This window comes from Lissotriton vulgaris, chromosome 9 (assembly GCF_964263255.1).
Source record: "Lissotriton vulgaris chromosome 9, aLisVul1.2, whole genome shotgun sequence".
NCBI classification, from domain to species: Eukaryota; Metazoa; Chordata; class Amphibia; order Caudata; family Salamandridae; genus Lissotriton; species Lissotriton vulgaris.
This window is the reverse complement of record NC_141697.1, coordinates 764932636-764955351: the sequence shown is the minus strand read 5'-3', so window position 1 is coordinate 764955351 and position 22716 is coordinate 764932636. Positions and strand designations below refer to the sequence as shown.

The 22716-nt window shown below is 44.4% G+C and overlaps 1 protein-coding gene across 1 annotated transcript in view; it reads left to right on the top strand.

Annotated features, from left to right (window-relative positions):
• The window catches only part of PACS1 (phosphofurin acidic cluster sorting protein 1), a 1518728-nt gene that overhangs the window by 256859 nt on the left and 1239153 nt on the right, over positions 1-22716 (top strand). Inside the window, exon 2 of the mRNA XM_086938495.1 lies at positions 21666-21753. Within this exon, the coding sequence (XP_086794621.1) occupies positions 21666-21753 (88 nt within the window). The remainder of the gene's footprint in view (positions 1-21665; positions 21754-22716) is intronic.

Genomic DNA, 22716 nt, shown 5'->3' with positions numbered 1-22716 from the left:
TATGTAAGAACTGGAGATCGACAGTTGGTGACACGTGGGTTGGAAAAAAGAAGGGGGGGTGCTCACTTATGACAAAATCAAAAGTGACAGCCTCATTTTGCAGGAACCTTTTTTTCAGATCCTCTGCAGTACGGGCAGTTTTGACCTCATTGTGAAGGAGACAGAGCAAGGACCAAGAGTCCCAGAATAACCCAGAGGCAATTTGTACCGTGTGCTTTTAGCAATGGTAAAATGAATAGATCTATAGTCTCAGACAGTTTTAACTTGCTTTAATTGCCAGTTTTATTTAGAGTGAATCGTCACAATGTAAAAGTAACCTGACATGCATCAGTCAGCCATGAATGACTTTCAGTAAGACTCAAAACGCACATGGGTACTGTTATTTCTGATTTTCATGAAGGTGGAAGCCACCAGAGTATCCCGTTTTACAACTCGAAGAATTCAAGGGACTGTTTTCCAAGTAGACGACTCCATAGTGCTTAATATCTTTCAAAATATGCAATCAACTCATCATTGAATACATCTTCTGCGTGACTATTTTTCGCTCTGAAGTAGTGTGGCCTGTCTATGTAAATGGGCTGTTTACATGCCTGCTATAAACGACTCGTTTATAGCAGGCACGTTTAACGAGGAAAAACAGCTCCTAAATTTGAACTCTACCGCTACTCCTGTTCTGTCTGTGACCACAAAAGGAGGTTTACAAACCCTTCTTAGACGTATTTAAGAGGTTTGTGACAGGCTCATGTGTTCATTTATACTTAAGGAAAGTTGATGGTCAGCAAGTACTGGCATTCCTGGTTGAGTGCATTTGTAGATTCGAGGGTAGCCTAGGCTTGAGTATGGATCACAGCTGTTTCGATACAGCTGTGTTCTTGCCAGTATGGAGCATGGGTGATAGGCTATGACCAGGGTGCTTCTAGGTGCAGATCTATTATCCTGACCATCTTCCTTCCACTCCCCAGTCTGCTGGTACTGAAGTGCTATGGCGTGTGCAGTAGGTTTGATGACTGATGGAGGGCAGTGCTGAATGCTTCTCATTGGAGTTCTCTTCAGGAGAGGCAAACTGCTGCTCCTAGGCTCAGCTAGGGTGATTACCTGTCAGTACACTGTACATGTGTTTTATCTGGGTAATGTTGGGGAGAGGTAGCAGGGCATCGGGGGAAGTTATGTTTGTTGTCCTCATCATAATTTATGAGTTTCAGTGGGTTTTTCATTTTGTGCTATAACTATAATATACCCTAAACAGAATTTTTTTGGGTGACCTTCTGTTTTTGTCTTCTGAGTTCTTTACAAAGTTTTTCTGTAAAAAACAATTTTTGTTATGTAGGAGCTATAATGATACGCTTGAGTCCCTTGCAAAAGCAAAGAATGAATGAGCATGCACGCAACTGCCACCCCCACTGTACTTGCTGCACCCAGCCTTGGAGTTTAAGGAAGCCAGCTAGAAAATATTTTTAAATCCCAAATATAATTTTGCTTGGCTGAATACCTATTTCATACTTGTGTACTCAAACATTCAGCAGTAGTTTGAAAAACTCCACAATCTGTAATAGACAGAATTTTTTTATTCGGTTAGCCATACATGATGCACGCCATTTTGACCTTTCTCAGATAGTTATTGTGGAAAATAATATTGGAAGCCAAGTGAGCACCAGGGTCACACACCTTAATCACTGGAGGTGGGGGTGGTAGCAGCCGCGGTCCGTGCAGGTAACAGCTTTGGGGCGGTGGGGCTGCGTGCGGGGGATTTCGTGGGACGATGCAGAGGGAAAATGAAATAATTAATTTTCCCTCGGCATCGTCCCTCGAAATTCCCCTCACAAGGCCCCACTTCTGTTATCTGCACGCACCGCGGCTGGGTGTTAGGGGTTGCTAATGGCACATACGGGAAATGTTGAAAACATCTTTTATTTGACTGAAAAATGTGTAATCAGTATGCTGAATATGAGAGCTCCAAATGAGTTCTTAAACATGTGTGACAGTAATTAAAGAACAGCAAAACAACGAGGGGTTTGGGGGTCTTAGTATGATGAAGTTGAAGGGCCCTGTTGTGTTAGTGTTTGGGTCAACAGGCAGGACCTCAGAGAAGTGGGTGCAGGTTTGGCTGCAGACCACAGCCTGCGTTCAAGGCTCAATTATGTGGCCAAGGAGAGTGGTTGCAAGGCATGACCAAAGCTACATAGAAGTCTACGTCTTGCCTCCATCGTTTGCTGGTTACTGTCAAAGTGGCTCTGCCCTCAACAGCCATTCACAGTCCATGGGAGACACGAGCTCTGCATTCTGTTGCTCACCATAGCTGGCATCTTTAAGTGGTGATTAGTATTCGTACTGTAACAATGGTATCCCAGTAACAGATGTATTACTGAACATTCATGTACACCCTTCAGGACATGGTATTAGTGGGCACATTAGTCCACACAAAAGTAGTGATGCCCCTATGAACAGCTTTCCTTATGAAAAACTCCCTGTGCTCTATTCTCACATACCACATCTTAATTTAAGTGATTGCTTACTGTGTTTTAGGTCGATGTTGGAGGATAGCAACTGCCCTGGGAAAGTGCTCCATCAGTGAATTACCAGCACTTTCAGTTCCTCACTACTACCTCTTCCTAGCCATACACTGTGAAATACTTTCTTTGATGTGTAGTGTCAGTAGTGTTTCCACTTATACATACGTACGTATGTGCACCACCACCATCACCACCTCCTTATGACGTGATGATCTACGAGTGAAGGAGCAGGAGTGAAGTTTGCTGAAGTTAGTGTGGCTGCGATTCAAATGTACAGTCTCAATAATAGAGCCATTCTGTAAGCAGTATTAACCTCTTTGTCTTTTTATAACTTTGCCCCCTTCCTGAGTCCTCAAAGAATTTGACATTCCGGTAGCCCACCCAGCTAGGTATGTATTAACAATTGCGCAGATCCGTGCAGCATTAAATAAGTCTATTTTAGCTCCCATAGGAAAGTTTGCTCACGAATACAGAAGAGAATGCTGAATGGAATGACATCAAACTTGGAATGAAGCTTGAACTTCAGAATACTTCTACTTTTAACGGCTTTGGTGTAAATGCTGTTTGCTCTGCAAAAAGACATGATAGTCTTCAAAGGATTAACCTGCCAGGGTCCTTCGTTTATTAGTCATCCAATTCGGGTACAGTGGAGTGTGATCCTTAAACTCAAACAACCTGATTTAATGCCTGACATTAAAATTGCTGTTGTGACCCCTATTGTGCAATTCTGTGTTGGTGTCTGCATCACCCAAAAAAAACCAAGGGGCCATAAGTGGGCAAAGGGACCCAATCTTGATCCCCAGAGTTATGTTGTGGGCAAAGAACTCCCATGCAATAAAAAAAACAGTTTTTTCATACAGAGCCTCACTTTCAGTAGTCTGATTTGTGGTCCTTGATTGTACAGCCTGTGGTTGTATGCCCGTTTGCATTTCCTGCCTCAACGATTGGATCTGTTGCTCTCATAGAAAACCTCCAAGAATCACCATCAGTGGAAGAACCCTTAAAGGTCTACAAACTCTACATTTCCAACAGAAATAAAATTGAAAAAAAAAACATAATTGCGCCAGGTCTAGCACTGTGATTTTTGCCTGCCCACAGAAGATTGGGTATGGGGCTTGGCCATAGGTAAGACCCTGCCACAACCACCTCCACAGGACATGAATGTTGAGGATCTTTAAAAAAAACTACAATGAAAGTCTTTAAAGTGCAGTTTTTTTTCCTGCCCATAAAACAGGTACTTGATGTTTGAAAAATGTTAAGTTAAAGTGCAGTTCTAAGAAATATAAACATGAACTCCCTGAAATTGTTCTGTTATCGCAAACTATAACCTACACCCCTGCGGTGCTCATAACCTCACACAAGATGACTGATGACATCTCAAATAATGTAATTATTGGCATAATTGGTGCTTTGTATTCATTATGATGTCTCGTGTAGTGCACTTTTTTTGTATTGTCTTGTCGGAAGAGAAAGAAACTATCTTTGTGTATTGAGTAAATGATGTATTTGTACATAAACACATTTTCGAGGCAGATAATCTCCCTTTCAGAGTATGGTATAACATAATGTTGATTAATGTAAAATATTTCAACGATCTGGATAGACTAGTTCAACACCTTTGAAGTTTTATCAGTAAATACATTATGGGGTGAAGAGGTCCATTAATTTTATGCCACATACTTCATACGCAGAGTGTGGCAGGACTTTTGAGGAGATGGTTAGTTCCTTATTTAAGGATATCGTGGACAAATTTGAGATATGAGGAACATAAAGCAGCTTGCTAAAAAATAGACTAAAATTGGGTGATGTTTCACAAAAGAGCTTTAAGCTGATGTGCCAAAACATTTAAAACAATACTAAGGCATGTTGAGGCTGTGGTTTATTGAGAAAACAACCCTGAAAAGCTCAGTCATAAATAATGCGACTAGATGCAGCAATATTGTATCAACAACATGCCAGAAGCCGCAGAGGATAGGGTCTACAGAATTGTCAGTATGTTTTTGTGTAATACCATATTCTGAAACAAAACCTCACATGACAAATTTAATGAAATACAGAGGATCAATTAAACAAACCCCTTACAGATTAAACCAAAATTTTAAAAATCCGCAAAGATATTGAAGTTGAACTTTTTAAGACACTCCAGCAAAGAAAACATTTTAACTGAAGTATTAAAATTGAAAACAATTAGAAACCAGGTGTTACCCGGTGCAAATAATACACAGCTCCTCTGAATTACCCTCTAGTCCCTGGGAAAATGCTGCTTGGGGCTGTTTTCTACTTTGCTGGAGGTTTGAGAATCAGTGACTGCCGTTAGCGGAGCCCTTAGAGACCTCTGTTGTACATCGGTGGTCGACTGCCTCCATTACTCTGGAGAAGAGTAGCCATGATGGTACCAGTCATTGTGTGTTTTGGGTCCAAAGATCAAAGATGTATTCAATCAACCTGTAGTGGTGGCAGTGCCATCATGGCTACTCCTATTAGCCGCAGTCTATAATTATTGAGCTCAGAAGGTTCAGAGGAAGTCGGTATCCAAGCCAAATTAGGCGTCCCCCAATCAGCACTCCCAAGACAGGTTCCTTGATGTGTCTCTATTGGCTGGAATAAGGCACACGAGCAGTCAAAGAAAAGGCAATCACATACTTGCAGAGTGGGCTATCAGCATCGCATACATTTTCTCCCTTCAGGCATTTTAAACATGGAAAAAGGATGATGCCTCAAACATGGTGTACCTGTATAAACTGAAGATTCCCCTGCGTACCTGAAAAGGGACATTTCTTTTCTTTCTTTTATTCAAACACCACTGTTTGTTATCAGCCCAGGCCAACGCCTATGGAAAATTTACCCACCAAGTACAGGCTGTTTGCCTTCACCACAAATGAGGATCAAGTCAGTCGCCCTTTTACAGAAGCACCAGTGCAGTTTTGGAACCCTTGATCTCTTTTTCATGAATGAGTTAAACCTGAAATGCTACTGACACCATTAAAAAATGCTTCAAAACAATTGCAGAAAGATTTGAAGAGTTTCTTTGATTTGAAAAAAGTGATAGTGCCCCTAAATGAATGAAAGTCACATCATACTGCTAATCCACAATTAGAAGTTCAAATCTCAACTATGACCCTTACAACAGTTGATAACTTTCAGAATTTTACACTGTTAATAAGGTTCTCCATGCTTACCTCGAGGAGGACTTAGAAAAGGCCTTGGTGCAGCAGGCAACCCGAGCACTAAGTGTGATAGCTTGAGGAAACATGTGGATGCTTTGGAGGGCTAAATAGTAGAAGTGGAAACTAAGAGGGAAGACTCACTCAGTAGAAGAGGCTCTTCTGAAAAAAAGTGAATCATTTAGAAGCTTGACTGTACATCTCTCAAAAAATGAGCGAAATCAGACAAATTATTACCAAGGAGAGAACATCTGCATACAAGGACTTACATAGGATGTGGAGGGTCCTGGCCTTCAAGCTTCTGGGTTTAGCCTACTCTCTATTTACTATTCCAACTCTAGCTCTGCAGTATTTTGTGAAAAGTTAACTATTACACAAGTAGTTTAAAAGAGGGTTGAAAGTTGTAATTTTGCAATTCCTGGAATTGGCAGTTCCCAAGGAGACTGGCCCAGGAAAAAAGTCCAAGGCACATCCAGCAAAGCTACCCCATTTCACTGAGAAGGAGAAGATCTAGGGGGAAATTCTCTTCCCAGGCCACCCCCATCAGCTCTTTAAAGATGCCTCATTAGCTAGGCTGCACCAGAGGCTCTCATTCAGGCATGTTGCAAACAAATTAAGAGATGAAGACGTATGCTACAAACGGAATTATCCTTTCAGCTTGGTGGTGAGACAGTAAAACACATCACTAGACTGATCTTATGGAAGTTACATGTTTCTGAACATTGACCAGTATGGATCTGATCCCCCTGACAATGGACAATATGCAGATTTCCCCCCCAACCCTCTGGTCCTATAATTAATAGATCAAAATATCAGCAAGATTCTAGAAAGGAAATGCTGAACTCTGTGACCACATCACTGTAAGTGCAAACGTGTTCTTTAGTACATAACTCCGTGTCCAAAATGCCTCATTCCACCTCTTTCCCATCTCCCTTCAGACCTATTCACCATTCTCCCCAGAATCCCCATTTTAGTTTTATGTCCTCTTTGACAAATTAAGTTTGTGAGGATGCTGACTTATATCCATCATGCTCTGGAAAGGTGTTATTTAATCTTTCATGCAATGTAAACTAGATTTTGGAATAGAGCCTGAGTTATTGCCTTAGGCTCAGTTGATTCATTGGGTTGTGCAAACAGTAACATGTAAGCAAATAAACACTTTAGAAACTTTATTTTCTGCTGTGTTTTCAGTAGAGGGATTTTAGCTACACTTTGTAAACTACTGTTGCAGTTTAAACCTCGCCCTCCGAAAAAGTGTAAGGGAAGATGGGAACTCCTTCTCAATAGAGCAATTGCGGAGCAGGGCAAGTGAACCCCTTTGAGTGATATACCTAAAAGCTCCGTGCTCATGGACAACAGCGAGGTCTGTTATAAAATGATGTGATATTGGTACTACACCCCAGACAAACTGCATCACATGTTCTCCAGTTTTAATTCAATTTGCAGGAGGGGCTGTAGTATCAAAGGGAACACCCCTCCTATTTGGCAGTAGTATCCAGTCTTGTATGGTTATCATCTGTTGGAGAACACTAGGAAATTAATGTTAGGCTTTATGCTCTCAAGTTAATCAGATATTAGATGCATGAATAAATGTTTGATTTGACGTTGTCTTAGTACAGCTAAACTCAAGATATCCGCATTATGGAGAAAGAGTAATGTAGTCTTTGGGTATGAACTATTTTGTAATATTTGGGTAATGGAGCGCCATGTTGCCAATGTGAAGCAGGAACTCGTTATTAGAATACACGTCAATAGAGCATCCTACTATAATGCTGCCACTTTGTTTACATGCTTTGGATTTATTTTTACTTGATTTGTGAGTGCATGTGTAATAGAGATTTGAGCTTTGGTTCAAGGGATAAATGCAGGGATTCCACCCTCCTCTACCTCTTGTAGTCTTAATTGCTATTTAAAGACCAAACACTATTTGTTGCTTTAGCTGTGTCCTTAACAATGTTTAAAGAAAGATTTTTAAATTCTTAGATGTTGCCTTAATAGGTGATGAGATCCAGGGCTTGTATTGTGTAATTTATTGCGTTAATAAGGATGAGATGCAAGGTCTGTATTATCTCATATTTGACTTTAATAGTGGAAGGTTTCAGTACTCAGTAGCATGTGGGACGTAGCTTTGTGATGAAATCCATGTCTGTGTGTGGTTCGATTTGTGACTTTAACGGTATAAAGATTCATTGCTCTCGAGTATGCCAAACCATGGCTTTTGTAGTGGTAACATTCAATGCTCTGCATTGTCTGAGGTGCGGTTCTAATGAGAAGACCTAGTGTTGTGAAGTAGCATCTGAAATGAGGCTTTTATTAGTAACACCAACCCTCTTTCTGTTTGACATGAAATTGAGTATTTTTATTATCACTTCATAACATTTCTCATGTGAAGGGTTGTCTATTGAATAGTCCTCAAGCAGTGCATAAACCTTCTGTGATTGGTCAAAATGTGTATGCAGTGGGCTTTTGTGAAGGATGACATCAGTTACTAGTTACGTCAGTGTAACAAAAGATATCTAATTTTAGTAGAATGCATACAGGAGGATTTCTTTTGTAACACTCTGTGCCTTTCTGCTGTGTGCTTTGTGGTTTTTTCCCTATCCAAGCCTATCACTCCTTAATAGAAGCGTCTTCTTGCATATTCCTCATCTGAAGAAATGTCCCCAATCGCAAGAGTAAACGTGTATATTTTTAAAAATAGTATATCATCTACATGCAACGTGACAAAATGGTGACTTGAGGAATTGAAATGCACAGGCCCCACACTGGCAAAGAAATTCAATTGAAACACAATGCTGACTGTAACACCACCGGGGCAATTTATGCCATACTTTGCCCATGCGGACTTACTTATGTGGGAAGAACTTCACGTAAAATTAAGACTCGTATTATCGAGCACAAAAGCACCATACGCAATAGGTCTATCACATCTTGCCTAGCGACACATTGGATCAGATCAACACACACCATACCACAACTCAGATTTACTGTTTTAGAAGTGGTTGAGAAACATATGGGTATAGATCACAACATAGCATTAGCTCGGAGAGAGACATTCTGGATAAAAAAATTGGGTACACTGACACCGGGCGGGCTCAATGACCAGTACGAGATGGCGTGTTTTCTATGAAACTCACACAGCAACAGAATACTACGCAATGTGTTTGGTTAGTTCTCATAGTGTAAATATATAAGAGCCTTCAATCAATACTACTTTTTGCACAGGATTGACACACAGCAACAGAATACCTTGTAAATGTGTTTGGTTAGTTCCCACAGTGTATATATGTAAAAGCCTTCTATTTGTATTATGCTTTTTGTACAGGATTGACACTATGTTCCTTCACTTTCACCTCTCATTCCTTTTACTATTTCACTGCAGACCCTGTTGACCCGATTCATTTGTAGGTGCAGGTTTTTTTTCGTCACCCCGTAGTCACATGTTTATTCTCTTTTTAGTCACATCGGACACGTTTGTCATCTTTTTTTCATTAACGCCTTTCATTCATCTCACACCACTATTTTAATACGAGGCACTCGTAAAGGGATTATGATTACGTACAGGCAGTCTTAATGATCGGTACGTCCCATTATTTAAAGAACGGAGTTCCGGACCGGATGTTTACACCGGAAGTAATTGGGAGGTCAGAGTTCCGGTTTGAATATCCTTATAACTACTAATCGAGGATGGGTAGTTTACGCATTTTTTCAATTTTTATTCCTCAGCTGGCACTATCTTTCCAGATACTTTAAACCAAAAACTTAGGACGCATCTACTCGAATTACCACGACCATTTATGGGGTAAGCCGGCAATCCTAGCTTTCTTAATAGGTGATTTCGACTAGGACATTTTTTACTGTTTTATTTAGTCCTTACTTGTTCTTATATTATTTACAGATAAGACTATTATCGGTGACCAGTCACGATTCTTTCGTGCGGATTTCAGTACTAGTCAGGTAGATATAGTACTCGTTATAAACACCGGGGCTTATTAACGGTTACCTTCAGAGGCACCTAGGATGTGGATATGATTTGTATTAGGACCCTCTCTCACGATAGGTGGGTGTTGGTATTTCCTCTATTACACACTTCTACTATTTAAGCTGTGACTAACGTTTTTGTCACACACATAAACATTTCTTTTCTGCACTCTCTATTTCATGGGTGTGAGAGTTTGGATGGGGTCGGTGTCTGTACTGCGGGGGTCTCAAAGATTCGCACACACGGGCTGTCTGGGTAATGCAGGTTTTATTGCTTTATATAATCGACGTTTTTGTATAGGCACTCTGTAGAATGGTAATGGCGGGTCTGCCTCCTCCGTCCTGGATCTTCCTGCTGTTGGTCGTCGGTCCCAAGGTCTCCTGGGAGTCGTAGGCCTTTTCCCCGCCGTCTCGCTGGTCTCGTTGCGCCGGTACACCAAAGAAAAAGGAGAGAGAAAAGCCCGTCTCAGTACAGGTGCTGGATAAAACGTCTCTCAGGGAAGGGAGTGAGGGGAAACACACGTGCAACCTTCTACCCTGACTTCGGGATGTGAGCCCTTGTGAAAATCAACAAGGGAGTGCAGGGGTGTGCTCGTTGTTATGAGGGCTTCCCTCGTCTACTGCCTCCCCACGCTGTGTTTTTGGACCGTACCTGGGTGAGCCACACTTCCGTGTTAGTGTGGCTGGGCGATGCGCGTCCCGCAGAGCCCCCTGGGTTCCCGCGGTAGTCACCCTCAGGTTCGTTGTCTGGTCCTGCCGCCGCCTTCCCTTCTGGAGTCGTCCCGTAGCTCTGCCTCGCCTCAGGTTCCGTCCGGCTCCACCTTCGAGGTCTCTCTCCGCTTTCCCCGCCGTGCCTGGGATGATATTGCTGCTCCTCCTCCACCTCCGTCCTACTCTCTCCGTCCTCCTCGTCCTCCGTCCTCCGATCTTCCTCCGTCCTCCGCTCGTCCTCTTCCTCCTCCGTCCACTCCGCTCCGCTGTCTCTCCACTCGCTCCACCAACCTCCAACTCCGCCTCCGGGTGTCTCGCACACCTGGCTGGACTCCGGGATGGGCTTTACGTCGTGAAGGAGGGCGCGGCGCCAATCCGACTCCGCCCCTTTAAAGGTGTAGTCCCGTAGGTGCTCCGCTTCAGGTCGTCTCCGTGTGACGTCAGGGGTGTTCCACGCCTCTGTATGCTGGGAAAAGAAAACAGACACATTACTGGGCATACCAGGGGGGCCCTCGTCCGGGTCCCCCGTGTCACACACATATCCTCTCCCCGATCGGGAGATTCCTAGGGGGGAGATCGAGAAAGAAAGTCCGCCTGGACGTTCTCGGTACCCTTCTGGTGCCGGACCTGGAACCGGAAGGGTTGTAAGGCCAGGAACCACCGCATGACACGAGGGTTGTTCGAAATGTTCCTCGCCATCCAGGTGAGAGGGGCATGGTCGGTGTATAGCAGGAAAGACCGCCCTTCTAGGTAGTAGCGTAGCTTGTCCACCGCCCACCTGATGGCAAGGCACTCCTTCTCAATAGTCGGGTACCTGACCTCCCGAGGAAACAGCTTCCGGCTGATGTAAAGAACGGGCCGGAGGCCCCCCTCCCCAGTGTCTTGGGACAACACCGCCCCGATACCAAAGTCGGACGCATCCGTGTGTAACACAAAGGGCCTGTTGAAATCGGGTGACGTAAGAACCGGTCTGGTGGTGATAGCCTTTTTAAGAGTCTGAAAGGCCGTCCACATGGCCGGCGTTGGGTTGTGGAAGTCTGGGCGGATCTTCATTTTCCTGAGGGTATCGGTCAGGGGTGTCGCGACCTCCGAAAAGGAGGGTATGAAACGTCGGTAGTACCCGACCAGGCCTAAAAAGGCACGCATGTCCTTTAGAGTTTTCGGAAACGGGGTTTCTGCTATAGCCCGCACTTTTTCAACCTGAGGTTCAATGATACCATGACCCAGAAGGTACCCCAAATACTTGACCTTATGGTATCCGATTCTGGACTTCTTGGAGTTGACATGGAGACCCGCGGATGTGAGTAGATTGAACACGACATCCAGATGGTGCAAGTGAGCCTCCCAGGAGGGGCTGAAAATGATGATGTCATCAAGATATGCGGAGCAATATTGATGATGACCCCGTAGTACCGTATTCATGAGTCTCTGAAACGTTGCGGGAGCCCCGTGTAGACCAAAGGGCAGAACAGTAAATTCGAACAGCCCCTCCGAAGTAGCGAATGCCGTTTTTCTCCTGTCTTCCTCGCGCAGGGGCACCTGCCAATAGCCCTTGGTCAGGTCCAGGGTACTAATGTATTTGGCCTCCCCAAGTCTCTCGATGAGTTCATCGATCCGGGGTATTGGGTATGAATCGAAAGCTGATACTTCGTTTAACGCCCGGAAGTCCATACAGAAACGGCTACTGCCATCGGGTTTAGGCACCATAACTATCGGGGATGACCACTCACTCCTGGAAGGCCGGATTACACCTAACCTGAGCATTTCTGCCACCTCTTTAGCTATGGCTTCCCGTTTTGCCTCGGGGATCCTATATGGTCGCTGCTTGACCACGGTACCAGGAGGCGTCTCAATTCTGTGCTCTGCCAAGGTGGTTTTACCTGGAAGGTCGGAGAAAATGTGGGCGTATTTCCTCAGAACTTGTCGGAGCCCCTCCTGCTCTTCTGCATATAATTCCTCACTGATCACCAAGTCATCCAGGGTGGTGGAGGGGGTTTTCATGGGGTTAGTTACCAGGTTTGTTGCCACCGGGGTGTTCCTAGCCATTTTTTTAAAAGGTTTATGTGAAATATCTGGGTCTTTCTGGGGGTGAGGCGGAGCCGATAGGTCGTTTTGCCTATGGTCTCGATGACCTCATAGGGGCCCTGCCACTCGTTGCTGAACTTTTTGGCCATTGAAGGCAGTAATACCAGGGCCCAGTCACCGATCTTTAGCGACCTCCATTTCTTTCCCTTATTATAGTGGGTCTGCTGGTGTTTCTGGCTCTCCTCCAAGTGGGTAAAAGCGAGTTCCCTGATTTTTCCTAATTTGTTTCTCAAGTTCGAACTGTATTCGAGAAGTGTTCTGGTTTCTCCGCCTTGTTCTGTTTCCCACATATCTTTTGTCATATCCAGCAAGCTCCTGGGTTGTCTCCCATAGAGCATCTCGAAGGACGAACACCCAAGGCTACTTTGTCGTTGGCCTCTTATCACATACAGGGCTAGTGGCAACAATGAGTCCCAGTCGGAGTGGTTTACCTCCACCATTTTCTTCAGGACCGTTTTTAACGTCCTGTTGTATCGTTCGACTAACCCGTCTGTTTGCGGGTGGTACACGGACGTCTTAATCTGGTGCAAACCCAACATCTGGCAAACTTCCTGCATAACCTTGGACATGAATGGGGTCCCCTGGTCCGTGAGGATCTCTTTAGGGAACCCCACTCGAGAAAACAACTCAAGAAATTTGTCGGCAATGTTCCTGGAGGTGGGTGATTTAAAAGGAAACGCCTCAGGAAATCTAGTGGCATAGTCCACAATAACGAGAGCGTATCTGAAACCTTTTTTTGTGGTGGTTAAGGGGCCTATCAGGTCCATCCCCACTCTCTCGAAAGGGGTCCCGATGACTGGCAGAGGTTGTAACGGTACTGCCGCAGGTCGTTGGGAATTTTTACGTTGGCAAAGGTCACAGGTTTGGCAATGTTTTTTTATGTCACTATAGATACCGGGCCAGTAGAAATTCCTGAGGACGTTCTGGGTCGTTTTCTCACTCCCAATGTGTCCCGCCAGTAGGTGGGTATGTGCGTAGTACATAATTTGCTCGCGAAAACAGGCCGGTACCAACAATTGCATCGGCTCATCTTTAGAGGCTAGTCTATACAAAAGATCATCTTTGATCACGAAACTGGGGTAGGTGGGATTAGGATTGGTTAAACCGACATGTGCCTGTTCCCAAGCATTGATGAGCGTGTCGTCATTGGCTTGGGCGAATCGGAAGGACCTGTCTCCTTCCCAAGGACCCGTGGATAATACGTTATTTACTGTTTCCCCCTGGTCACTGTCTTGGCGTAACTGGCCTTTGAAGAGGTTCAGGAAGTTCGGATTATCGGTGCCCAGAATCAAAGGTTCGGGTAGGGTGTTCATTACTCCCACTTTAACTACCATCCTTTCCATCCCCTCTAGACCCAGGGGTATGTTAGCCACCGGGTATTCCTTCACATCCCCGTGTACACATTTAATAAACACACTGTTCTCCGGTACTAACTGTATTGGCGTCTCATAAGTCCCTTGGATGACTGATTGCTTACAGCCGGAATCAAGGAGGGCCCTGATCACCACCCCATTAACAGTAACACTCACATGGAAGGAGCCTCCTAGTTCAGCTGAATACAGCACCGCCTTTGGGAGGTAATTAACGTCCATTGGTTCTTCCTGGGTTCTTTTCTGGGGGCACACACACACGGGCTATGTGGCCCCACTGTCCACAGTCTAAACACTGCGGGCCCCGGAAAGGGGGGTGTTCGACAGCGGATGGTCGAGGGAGAGGAGGGAGGGGTCCTGGTTGAGCCCTCACTCGGCGCTCGGGTCTTGTAGGTCCTTTGTTTGACCTGTCTGGTTCCACATTGTGAAGACGGGGTTGGGCCCGGGCGTAGGTGGTGGCCATCTCCATGGCCTGAGCTGTGGTCAGGTTAGAATGTTGGCGTAGCCACCGCTGTGTCCCATAGGGAAGGGCTTCCAAATACTGCTCGAGGTAGATTTTGTCCATGATTTGGTCTTTGGTACTCGTAGTCGGTGTAAGCCACTTGTCCGCTGCTGTTTTTAATCTAAAGAACAAGGTTTTGGGGTTGTCTCCGGCTTGTCCCCTCTCCTTGCGGAACCGAACCCTGTATGCTTCTGAATCTAAGCCGAGGTGATCCAGAATTATAGTCTTGATCTGGGCATAAGGGGTAGTGCCATTGCTGTTGGCTACCTGATAGGCTGCCTGTGCCTCTCCACTCAACAACGGAGCCAAGAAAAATGGCCACTTGTCCACAGGCCATCCACAGGCTAGGGCCACCCTTTCAAAGTTTGTTAGGAAGGCGTCTGGGTCCTCCCCCGTGACATATTTTTGTAAGGAAATACCCGCGGGTGTAGGAGGAGCCCGGGTCTCACGGACGGTGACGGTGGCGGGGTCTCCCGTCACCCGCATTCCTTCCAGTTGTTGTACCACGGAACTTCGGAAGGTATCCCGGTCCAGTTGGGCCGCCGCGAGTTGCTGCTCCACTGCCCAGGCCAGTTGTTCTTGGCCCTTCACGAGGGCTTGCAGGATCGCGTCCATCGTTGTCCTCGATGTCGCTCACTGTTGCACTGCCCGCATTCTCCACCACTTGTGAGAGTTTGGATGGGGTCGGTGTCTGTACTGCGGGGGTCTCGAAAAGATTCGCACACACGGGCTGTCTGGGTAATGCAGGTTTTATTGCTTTATATAATCGACGTTTTTGTATAGGCACTCTATAGAATGGTAATGGCGGGTCTGCCTCCTCCGTCCTGGATCTTCCTGCTGTTGGTCGTCGGTCCCAAGGTCTCCTGGGAGTCGTAGGCCTTTTCCCCGCCGTCTCGCTGGTCTCGTTGCGCCGGTACACCAAAGAAAAGGAGAGAGAAAAGCCCGTCTCAGTACAGGTGCTGGATAAAACGTCTCTCAGGGAAGGGAGTGAGGGGAAACACACGTGCAACCTTCTACCCTGACTTCGGGATGTGAGCCCTTGTGAAAATCAACAAGGGAGTGCAGGGGTGTGCTCGTTGTTATGAGGGCTTCCCTCGTCTACTGCCTCCCCACGCTGTGTTTTTGGACCGTACCTGGGTGAGCCACACTTCCGTGTTAGTGTGGCTGGGCGATGCGCGTCCCGCAGAGCCCCCTGGCTTCCCGCGGTAGTCACCCTCAGGTTCGTTGTCTGGTCCTGCCGCCGCCTTCCCTTCTGGAGTCGTCCCGTAGCTCTGCCTCGCCTCAGGTTCCGTCCGGCTCCACCTTCGAGGTCTCTCTCCGCTTTCCCCGCCGTGCCTGGGATGATATTGCTGCTCCTCCTCCACCTCCGTCCTACTCTCTCCGTCCTCCTCGTCCTCCGTCCTCCGTCCGTCCTCTTCCTCCTCCGTCCACTCCGCTCCGCTGTCTCTCCACTCGCTCCACCAACCTCCAACTCCGCCTCCGGGTGTCTCGCACACCTGGCTGGACTCCGGGATGGGCTTTACGTCGTCAAGGAGGGCGCGGCGCCAATCCGACTCCGCCCCTTTAAAGGTGTAGTCCCGTAGGTGCTCCGCTTCAGGTCGTCTCCGTGTGACGTCAGGGGTGTTCCACGCCTCTGTATGCTGGGAAAAGAAAACAGACACATTACTAGGCATACCAGGGGGGCCCTCGTCCGGGTCCCCCGTGTCACACAGGGAATCAATGTTAATTCTACATGATGATGTACATCACATCCTGTCAAGTGGGAAAACATTACTTCTTATTAATTTTGCAGTGCCCTAAAACGGAACTGATGTGAATGGTACAGATAACCTAGTTATTATTATTATTATTATTCCGAGTTTTGTATAGCGCCTGGTTACCAATAGGCATCCCCGCGCTTATCAGAACATAACACAGCTACAAGAATGCAAGGATTAAACAGAGAACAAAAAAGTTTTTAAAAGTTTACGAAACCTGAAGAGACTGGCTTCGGAGCGCAGTTGTAGGGGCAGTGAGTTCCACAAGGAGGCCACATTTATTGAAAACCTTCTGCCCCCAGTTCTTGCCTTTTTCACCCTGCCAACCTGAAGGAGATGTTGGTGGTCAGAGCGGAGGGAACGAGAGGCCTTATAGGGCTGGACCATCTCCTCAAGAATAGGTGGACCCACCCCGTGCAGGACTTTGTGGGCGATGCAGAGTGACTTGAATTTCACCCGGTCCTTCACAGGGAGCCAGTGCAGTGCCCTCAACGCCGGGCGGGCAGATTGCCGCCTAGGGAGACCCGTCAAAAGCCTGGCAGCCGCGTTCTGCACTTGCTGCAGTCTGTTCAGGGTAGATTCGGGTGCGCCCAGGAAAAGCGCATTGCTGAAATCCAGCCGCGAGATGATAAGTCCCTGGATGAGAAGCCTTCGAGTGGCCACTGGGAGCAAGGGCAGAATCTTCTGGGCTGAACGGAGCAGGCCAAAGCACACGCCAGCAGTCTTTTTGGCATGGGTTTTAAATGATAGGTCCTGCTCCAGCCATACCCCCAAGCTCTTGATCTCCTGCTTGGGGGGGGGCATCGGTCCCAAACAGTCTGGCCAGCTGCTGGGGGGCAAAGATGGAGAGGAGTTCCCCAGCAGCATCAGTTCCGTTTTGGAGCCAAAAGTTTGGATTAGTTAGTTTGGATTCTCTTCTACATTCGTATTCCCCTGAAGAAGGGTCGGACATGACCCGAAATGCATTGGGAAATGTTATTTTTTCTGTTCATCAATTAACTTTTGTGGAATGATATACAACAGAATAATTTGATCTCTAAGTGGAATTTTGTTTTCATGACTATACGCATTTAAACATTATGCTTGTACTTGTATATATAACGGTTTACTAAAAAAGTTTAACCATTGCAAATCATTGTGACCTCATATTATTTGTAAACATTTGGATTGTTACAATTTTGATTAATCACAAAAATGTTCTGAAACCTCAGGGACAATAGGGTGAGCTCCCGGCCAGACCTAGTCTCCACTAGGCCTCTACATACTTGTTAGGATTTACACATTTGTGGAATATGATTTGGTTCAAGGAGAAGGAAGTATGCCATTAATGTGCTGTTGCTCTAAAAGTAACTCCATTTTGGATATAAAAATAGTTTCTAATGTTGATTGGTAATAGTAAATGAGATTGGATTGGTTCAGGCCCTTGAGGAAGGACCCAGGAGTAATATAATGATATGACTTCTAAAAGATGTTGGCCCACAAGAATTTTGTGACGGTCATTGGTCTAACCCTCCCCTCCATGTGCACAGACCTTGCCCTCACCCATGCAACACCCATGCTACACCAATCTTCCTAATTAAACAACAGGGGGTGGTTATGGACAGAGTTTCTGAATTAAGCAGAATACTCTCACCCAGTCAAGAGATCAGGGCTTAATCCAACACCGTTTTTTAGCTCACAGCACCATCCCAGTTCAGAACCTGGCTATATGCAAAGTAGTCTGTCCCTGGCCCAGTGTATCATGGGAACAGGGCAAACTAAACTGCCAAGCCAATTCTTTCACTGGGAAGGAAACAAGCTACCGGGGACCAGTTTCTGGCATTTCAGCCGTCTTCGGCCCGGCTTGCTTGAATCCTGATGGTGCAATGAGCTAGGGACTCACGTCTGAGTATACCCTTCCACGCTTATGGTGGACAAAATAATTAAACAACAGGGGGTGGTGATGGACAGAGTTTCTGAATTAAGCAGAATACTCTCACCCAGTCAAGAGATCAGGGCTTAATCCAACACCGTTTTTTAGCTCACAGCACCATCCCAGTTCAGAACCTGGCTATATGCAAATTAGTCTGTCCCTTGCCCAGTGTATCATGGGAACAGGGCAAACCAAACTACCAAGCCAATTCTTTCACTGGGAAGGAAACAAGCTACCGGGGACCGGTTTCTGGCATTTCAGCCGTCTTCGGCCCGGCTTGCTTGAATGCCATTAATGTGCTGTTGCTCTAAAAGTAACTCCATTTTGGTTATAAAAATAGTTTCTAATGTTGATTGGTAATAGTAAATGAGATTGGATTGGTTCAGGCCCTTGAGGAAGGACCCAGGAGTAATATAATGATATGACTTCTAAAAGATGTTGCCCCTCAAGAATTTTGTGACGGTCATTGGTCTAACCCTCCCCTCCATGTGCACAGACCTTGACCTCACCCATGCAACACCCATGCTACACCAATCTTCCTAGGCATCTCTGTTTTTCTGCTTACAGGACAGTGCATGTCCTAACCCTCTTTCTTTATGGACATAACCTACATTTTGCTGTCTTATATTCCTAGAGCTGATGCATTATGTTGCTCTTTAAATATTCACTGCAGCACACATACAATTGCTAACCTCTTTCTTATATGTGGTTAAAGAGCAGTTTAAACAGTGCATAGGGTGTAGTGTTTCTTCTTAATGGCTGACCTTCACAACAGTTCTTGTGCATTCAGCTGAGGGCACTGAGGACAAACATTCCATTTCTTCTCCACAAAATCCTAGACCTACCTATTTACCAGATATCTTAAGTAAGAATTTTCAAGATAAGTTACTACACCTCCACTAACCAAGATCACCCAAGACTTTGCATATAAGTTGCAACTCCCCATCTTGTCAGGCCTCAAAGGTGTAGTATGTCGCACTAGCAGATGTAACATTAGTGATTCTTCACAAGATCCCCTATCTCTTCCTCCTGTCCACTTCAGCCCTCCCTTTTGATTTTCATAATGTTTGAATGTTGTTACTATAACCTTATGTAGAAGCAGGTAATGTTGCATGTAAATCACTCCTAATTCTAACTGGTGAAGTGGTGCCTTAGAAAAACTCTGAATAAATAAAAACGATATTGATATGGAAGGTAGGACCAGTCCCACAAAGGACCATGTACTTGGCCAGATGTGACAGGCGGTGCTGCATCACTAAAACGTTGTTGGCTTTATCTCTCAGTACTCTTCCATTCTTGTTTTGAAGTCCTAAACTGGCCATTTATGAGGAAAACCCTTCCCGGCACACACGCAGGTCAGGGTATTGTTTGGTAGGAAAATTCACAGTAGTAAGGACTGAAGCCTAAAGCACTAGACTACCCATTCAAACATATTTAATATTGTACTGTACAGTGGAGCCCCTGAAGGGTGTCCTGCATGTGTTGGCATGGCACTAAGGTGCCCAAAACGATCGATGCAGTCTTGAACATTTTGACTATTTTGTGATTAGGTGAAGGTCTTTTGCCTTGTCTGTACAGGGCACTAAACAATGCTCTACCTTGGACATGTTTTTGCTGTGCATAACAAAAAGCAGTAGAATGTGTTGAGAGGCAAGCCATAAGCGGATAGAGTACAGCAGAATGTTTCGGACACTGGACTGTCTTCATACTGTTACAATATTATCTGTGCCGTGTCATTCCACCACATCTCTGCTCTGCGTGGTACTCTGCTTCAACTCCGTCTATGTTTATGACCAGTGTTAATGTCCATAAATCTGTAGTGTTTAGTATTCATGTGGCCAATGTACTGACTATTCCATCTTTAAGACCTTGTTATCAGTGTCTGTGAGTTTCTCAACCGATAAAAAAACAATTGTAATTAATATATTTTGTCGACTACTTATATGTGAGGTACTACACCCTGAGGCTTATCTGAGCACTTTGTGTAGAATTCTGCAGTACGTGTTGTTTCATGAGAATAGGCAGACATTAACAAAGGCACTGAAGGTGGGTTGTGTTGCCTGTCAATACTGAAGGGTTTGTATTGAAAGATTTAGGGGTTCTAGATACAGTATGGCACAATGAAAACAAAGAGGTTATTATGTTTTTTAAATTTTGTATCCGATACATTTTACATATCTTGGCTAAGTAGATTAAAACAAGGCTGGGGACATTCCAAGCTAATGCCAGCCATATTCCAGAACTAAGCGCTGTGCATGCAAATCAATCCAGTAATCCACTTCATGCTCTGATAATGGTACCAGCATTCATGCACAAAGCATTACAGGCCAGCATTAGATTCCTCCTTTGCAACATACTCTTTCAGGTCTAACTGTTGGTTTGCACCCTCAATGCAAACTAAACCTCGCTTCAAGCAATTGTCTATTGTGCGTCAGTCCGTTAATGCTTCAACATGAACCCCTTTAAAAAGGCAGTGTACAAAGCTATGGACATGAAATACCAGGGATAACCCGCTGTGATAATGTTTGACCGCTCTGTCTTCTGTGGTCAATGTAGCCTTAGGCAAAGGAAAATATCGTGTTTCTCAATGTCTTTTGTGAAGATAATAAGATAAAAGGAAAATGAGGGAAACTGTGTTACTAAAATATTACATTTCTCTGTTTTGGCTAAATCCTTATACAGTGTTGTTGTATTAGAATCTCAATTATTGACACATCACTGAATTGTTTGCAGGGTTCCATAATCTGAAAGTTTTAGAGGAATTTATTATGTGGACCTTCAATACAGGTTTAGTAGAAACCACAAAGGAACATAAAGAATTAGGTGTGAATGTATGTCTGGTTGTGATTGGTTTTGTCTCCAACAATGAATTAATGTTTAGGTCTGTAATTTAGTTTTTGTACTTTTATACCTGTATTTATTGAAGATATCATGTGATAAGTTTGATTGAAAAATTATGATTTCTATATGACATAATACATTAATATAAAAATTATAAGTGATCCTTATATTGCTCATTTTCTGTATGAATATGGATCAAATCGGTTATAAGGAAATGCATTTGGTAGTATTATTAAATTGGGAAGTTGGTAAACACCAAAGCCAGAGCAATAATTGTTTTTTTGACTATCCCACACGGTTTTCTAGAATCACTAACACAGTCCTAAAAAAACCTGTTTAAAACTGAATGGTAACTAGCCTAGTCTCTGCCATCGCTAGTGACCAACAGCAAGGGTGGTATTACTCTCATTCCATACTACCAGTCAAGGAACATGCTGCCCTCTATGGTGGATTGCTTTCCGACTTTAACTAACAACTTAAGTTATTCCATACACCTTTCTTCAGTCTGCCCTACTTTCCCCCCCTAAGTAAAAAAAATATATATATCTTGTGGGCTTTTGTAGGAGATTCAGAAGATTTTCCTTTTGGGAGATATTCAGTATGTTCCAGTGCAAAAAAGAAAGGCTTGCAACCTTGCAGTATTAGAAGAAAAAAACCGAAGGCGCATCTGTTAGTTAGTGCTATCCTATGTAGTTCATCTAGGCTTCTCCAAATAAAATGTTTGGTAAACTGAAATGTTTCTTTGCTATTTTGTTTAAATGTATTTTTACAAATGATAACTGATGTACCCTGAGGAGACTTACTACTATTACATTTTTTTTTACTTTTATAGGCTGTTTAGCTTGACCCTGAAGAAGTTGATAATACTGAAGGAACTGGACAAGGATCTGAATTCCGTGGTTATTGCAGTAAAACTTCAGGTAAATATCTGCATGAAAATGTTACATGGATAAAAAAAGGATGCAGCGCTATTGTAAATTGACAATTTTATTTTATTAACATCATACAGGAGGAGACACAGTCCCTTAGTAGGTGAGAGATATGTACAATTTCCCCCCGCGGGAGCTACTTTCATTTCAAGCTACATTTCATTTTTTTTATGACCTTCAATTAGGACCTACTTATAATCTTTAGGCCAGCAAGCACTTCTGGTTATGCAGTATATTTGATTACTTTCATATTGCTTCACCTCTTGCCTCCACCCCAAACTCCATTGAGACGATCCCTTTCCTAGGGAAGGATAAAATGAGAATTGATGGATAGATGTACGAAGCATTTTTGTGGTTGCAAATGGCTCAAGTCACAGAATGGGCCGTGTGCAGTCACAAACATGCATTCTCATATTTACAAACCACAGATCATAATTAGGCAGCAAGTTAACAAATCGCAATTTGCGACCCCCTACCGATTCGGTATTTGGAACGGGCATGTGTGTTTAGAGTGTCTCTTCCAAAAACCTAATCGCTGTGGGGATGTATTGTTTTGCAACTGAATTCCAGTCTCAAAACATTAATAATTTACCACCTCCTCAAAGGAGGTGTATAGCCATTTGCAAACTGGACGAGGGGACCCAAATGGAAGCCTTCCCTTTGAAAATGTTGAAAAAAATATTTTTTAAGAGTAGGCGCTAGTCCATTGCCTACTCTTAAAAAAAAAAAAAAAAAGGTTAGTTTAACTTTTATTTTTTGTTTTAAAACACATCTTGCGTGCAAAACAAGTTGAACTGACAAAAAAAATATTGCTTTATTTAAAAGAAATAACAGACATGGTGGTCTGCTGCCGTCAGCAAGCCACTATCCCTGTGATGGCTGCGATTCATTTGGCCTACCTCATTTTTATTCCTGAGGTAGTCCGAATTGCGGCCTACTAGGAATCACTTGTTT